Raw genomic sequence first — 3,646 nt, 5'->3', positions numbered from 1 at the left:
TCTGCATTTCCTCCCTATACCTTAAGTTAAGGAGTGAATGTTCCCCCTTCTTTTACACCTCTTGACCTTTGACCTTTGACCCCCAGCTTCGACATCCCAACTCGTTTTGACCGCGACCACAGCTCTGTACTCTGTACTTGACGTACCAACATTAAACCTCAGGATCTAACTTTGAACCATGGTATAACTGGCTTTCTCTTTATCTATGTCTTTTGGCTATGCATACAACATCAGAATCTATAACTATCAAGTAACGTAAGAAACTTCGTTACAACTATGTCAGATGAGCTAAAAATTCAAGGACATTTTTTATGAAATTCAAGGACATTTTCATTAAATTCAAGGACTTTTCAAGCACAAAATCAACATTTACTAAATTCAAGTACTTTTCAAGGGCTCCCCTCAAATTCAAAGACTTTTCAAGGACTGTACGAACCATGTTATTTATATACATATAATAATAGTAAATTATTCGGGTACAATGGACCGGGTTCCTGATGCGACAGCACTGGTCAGGACCTGCAAATCTGCTACAATTTACCCGACGTTCGCAGATATATAACGGTGTCGTAAACTTAAGAATAACCAGTCTTCATATCTAGGTTCCTCAAGACAAGACGTTTAAACACAGCTCCATGGATCTATAATGGGTAATCATTAGAAATACGTTTGGTAATCACTGCTTGGATAACCCAGACCCTAATCTCGCCACACCTCTAGTAACTAACCCAGTGGAACTACACCCCATATTGTCTACCCAGGCCAAACTCCACATCTCACCTGAATTTCGACCAGGTATACGGGCTCCATCATTCGTGGCTGCGCGGTGAGTAGGGAGGCGTAGAGCACGCGTCTCGTCGTCGGGATCACCTGACCGCCGCCGCGATGGATGGCATCAGCGTGAAGCGTCACATCGTAGATGTTGAAGCGCACCCCACGCAGGTTCTCCTCACACAGTACACCCTGTCACACGCGCACACAGTGAGAAACAAACACTAACCCCAACCAACCCCACGCAGGTTCTCCTCACACAGTACACCCTGTCACACGCGCACACACTGAGAAACATATGCTAGTGTTTTGGTGGGACATTTCGGTTCGGGTATCGGGACTGCACAGTTACCAGATTATGTTACTGTCGCACAGTTACCAGATTATGTTACTGTCATACAGTCACAGTTACCATGTTATACTATTGTCATACAAACTCAGTTACCATATTAAGTAGTATATATGGTAACTGTGACTTTGTAAGACACTAACATAATATGGTAGATGTGTTTGTGTGACAGTAACATAATACAGGGACTGTGAGTTTGTATATACACAATAACATAATGTGGTCACTATGCTGCTCCCCAGATTTCAGTAAATATAAACACCACGTTTTATATATAATCACAGCAATATGGGCAATGGTTACTATTTAACACAACTGTGAATCTGTACAATAGCAACATAATATGGTTAATGTGTTGTTTACTAGATTTCAAAACAAAACAATATATTATGTTGACTTTTAGCATTACTATATCAATTTTTGCACTGAATATGCAAATTTTCTTATCAACCAGTCAACAATAATATTTATATTAAATCTCGGGAAAATTGTGATGCAGTTACAATTTCACGTTACTCGTAATAATTTATGGTTCTTCGTTACTATATTCTACTACATCCCGCACTGTCTCGAGATTCCTAAACTTCAACTAACCAACCTAACCTAACCCTGAAATTCATCAACCATTGTTTGGAAACAACCCTCTCTCTCTCTTCCCTCTCCTTTACCTCCGTCTCCTTCTCCCTCCCTCTCCCTCCCTCACCTCCTTTGACGCCCACTGGAAGCCGGCAACAACGCTGTCCTTAATCTCGTTGAGGTACTGCACTCCCTTCGTGCAGTCGATGAGGAGGTTGGGGCCGGTGCCCTCGGGGCCGAAGCACCAGATCTTACGAGCCTCCGTCACGTCATACTCATACTTCTCGCCGAGGTATCGCGCGCGTGCCTTGAACTCCTGCCTGGGGGTGACCTCTCCCTGCAACGATGACATGCCCATCAATGAGATGTCGCGCACATCTCACGATGTTCAAAAGACAAGACACCCATCTCAAAATGCCTCCACCGATCTCGCCGTTCAAAACCCTACAAACTGATGGGACTGCTGTGGGGAACGAATACGAGTGAATAAGAGTCATGATGGAAGAAACATGCTGTCGGATAATGGGAACTGCGGGACAATAGGAACTGCAGGAAAGAAAATGTGACCTGCCAGACTGCTTCAACAACAGTAGCACTTATGTGATATCCAAATGGACATACGTCGTCGATGTCTTCGGCCAGGCCATCAGGCATCGGTTCAGCCTTCATGAAGAGTCTGTTGTGCTTGTTTGGCGACTTGGATAAGCACATGATGTCAGACATTTCACTGACGGTCTCACGGTAAGATACCTACAAGAGGAAAGACACAGAGAAAGACGTTGAACACTCACAACTGCATACGCCCTGGCTTACACCAGACTCGTCATCCTTTTGCAGAAACTAATGACTAACAACTGAACAAAGTAAAACTTGTTAGAAGAATAAAACTTCCAAGGGATGATCGATTGATGATGATAACACATGATTGCCAGAAAAATATCCAGGATCTTAAAATACCCAGCATTTCTCTGCTAAGATGAACAATACTTAAATAAGTACAAACACCCAGCCAGTCCCGATTTCAAAAATTTTAATTTCTACTATATAACCCACAACAGAATCAATAAAAATTAAACCGTCCTGCTAAAAGTTACCAGTCTTGGATTGAGTGACAGGCTGCTACTTCAAGCTCCAACTACAGCCGAAAATACCTACCACAGGGTTAGACTTCTTCAATGGAATGCAAGCGTGGTCCTCTTCAAGATCTTTGAGGCAAATTTCAAGATGCAATTCTCCAGCACCAGCAATGATGTGCTCACCAGACTCCTCAATGATACACTGCACAAGTAAATCACATTTTGCTTGTATCTGCACAAACCTTACAAAATCGACAAAAACACAACTGCACAAAGGTCACCAAGGACAATTACTGATGATAATTATAAAGAACGAAATAAAAATTTCTTCATCAAACAAATGAAAGTAGAGGGTAATTAGAACTTAACTCTAGCACCATGTTACCTCTAGAACTGACCATACAACACCTAGTGCATTTACAAAGATCAAGATCAGAACTAGAGGTTCTTGTTTCTGGCAGAAACCAGACTGACAACGAACGCGACGTACAATCAGTCAACGATAAATTCGCCAGCAATCGTTCTAGCATCGACATATGAGCGGGCCATTCATGAGTACAGGTATGTTCCGCAGATACCGCACGATGCAAATAGACGTGGCCCTCCCGCCGCGACCAGTGATCTATAGAATTATACAGAATTTTGGGCACCGTCTTTCTTGGGAAGATTACTGAACAAATATGTTTAGATGACAAGTGCCGCATAGCGACAGCGCTCATCTAACGTCTACTGCGGTGACTCTGTGGTGGAGTGGAGGGATTCTAGTAAACCCTGTTAGTTCCAAATGTGTTCACATACACGCCGAAACAGTGGAATGCACAGGGATGGTATCAGGATCCTTCTCAAAAGAATGTTCGTTGGGATCGTTATGAAA

At 42.8% G+C, this 3,646-nt stretch overlaps 1 protein-coding gene across 1 annotated transcript in view; it reads right to left on the bottom strand.

Annotated features, from left to right (window-relative positions):
* LOC106811445 (elongation factor 2-like) overlaps positions 1 to 3,646 on the bottom strand; it is a 26,117-nt gene that overhangs the window by 1,764 nt on the left and 20,707 nt on the right. The window contains exons 11-14 of the mRNA XM_014815063.1: positions 2,852 to 2,974; positions 2,318 to 2,446; positions 1,824 to 2,033; positions 781 to 963 (exon numbers count right to left, since the gene is read on the bottom strand). Coding sequence (XP_014670549.1) covers positions 781 to 963; positions 1,824 to 2,033; positions 2,318 to 2,446; positions 2,852 to 2,974 — 645 coding nt within the window. The remainder of the gene's footprint in view (positions 1 to 780; positions 964 to 1,823; positions 2,034 to 2,317; positions 2,447 to 2,851; positions 2,975 to 3,646) is intronic.

The sequence above is a fragment of the Priapulus caudatus genome, unplaced genomic scaffold, assembly GCF_000485595.1.
Source record: "Priapulus caudatus unplaced genomic scaffold, Priapulus_caudatus-5.0.1 Scaffold541, whole genome shotgun sequence".
Lineage (NCBI taxonomy): Eukaryota > Metazoa > Priapulida > Priapulimorpha > Priapulimorphida > Priapulidae > Priapulus > Priapulus caudatus.
This window is presented reverse-complemented; position numbering and strand designations above follow the sequence as displayed.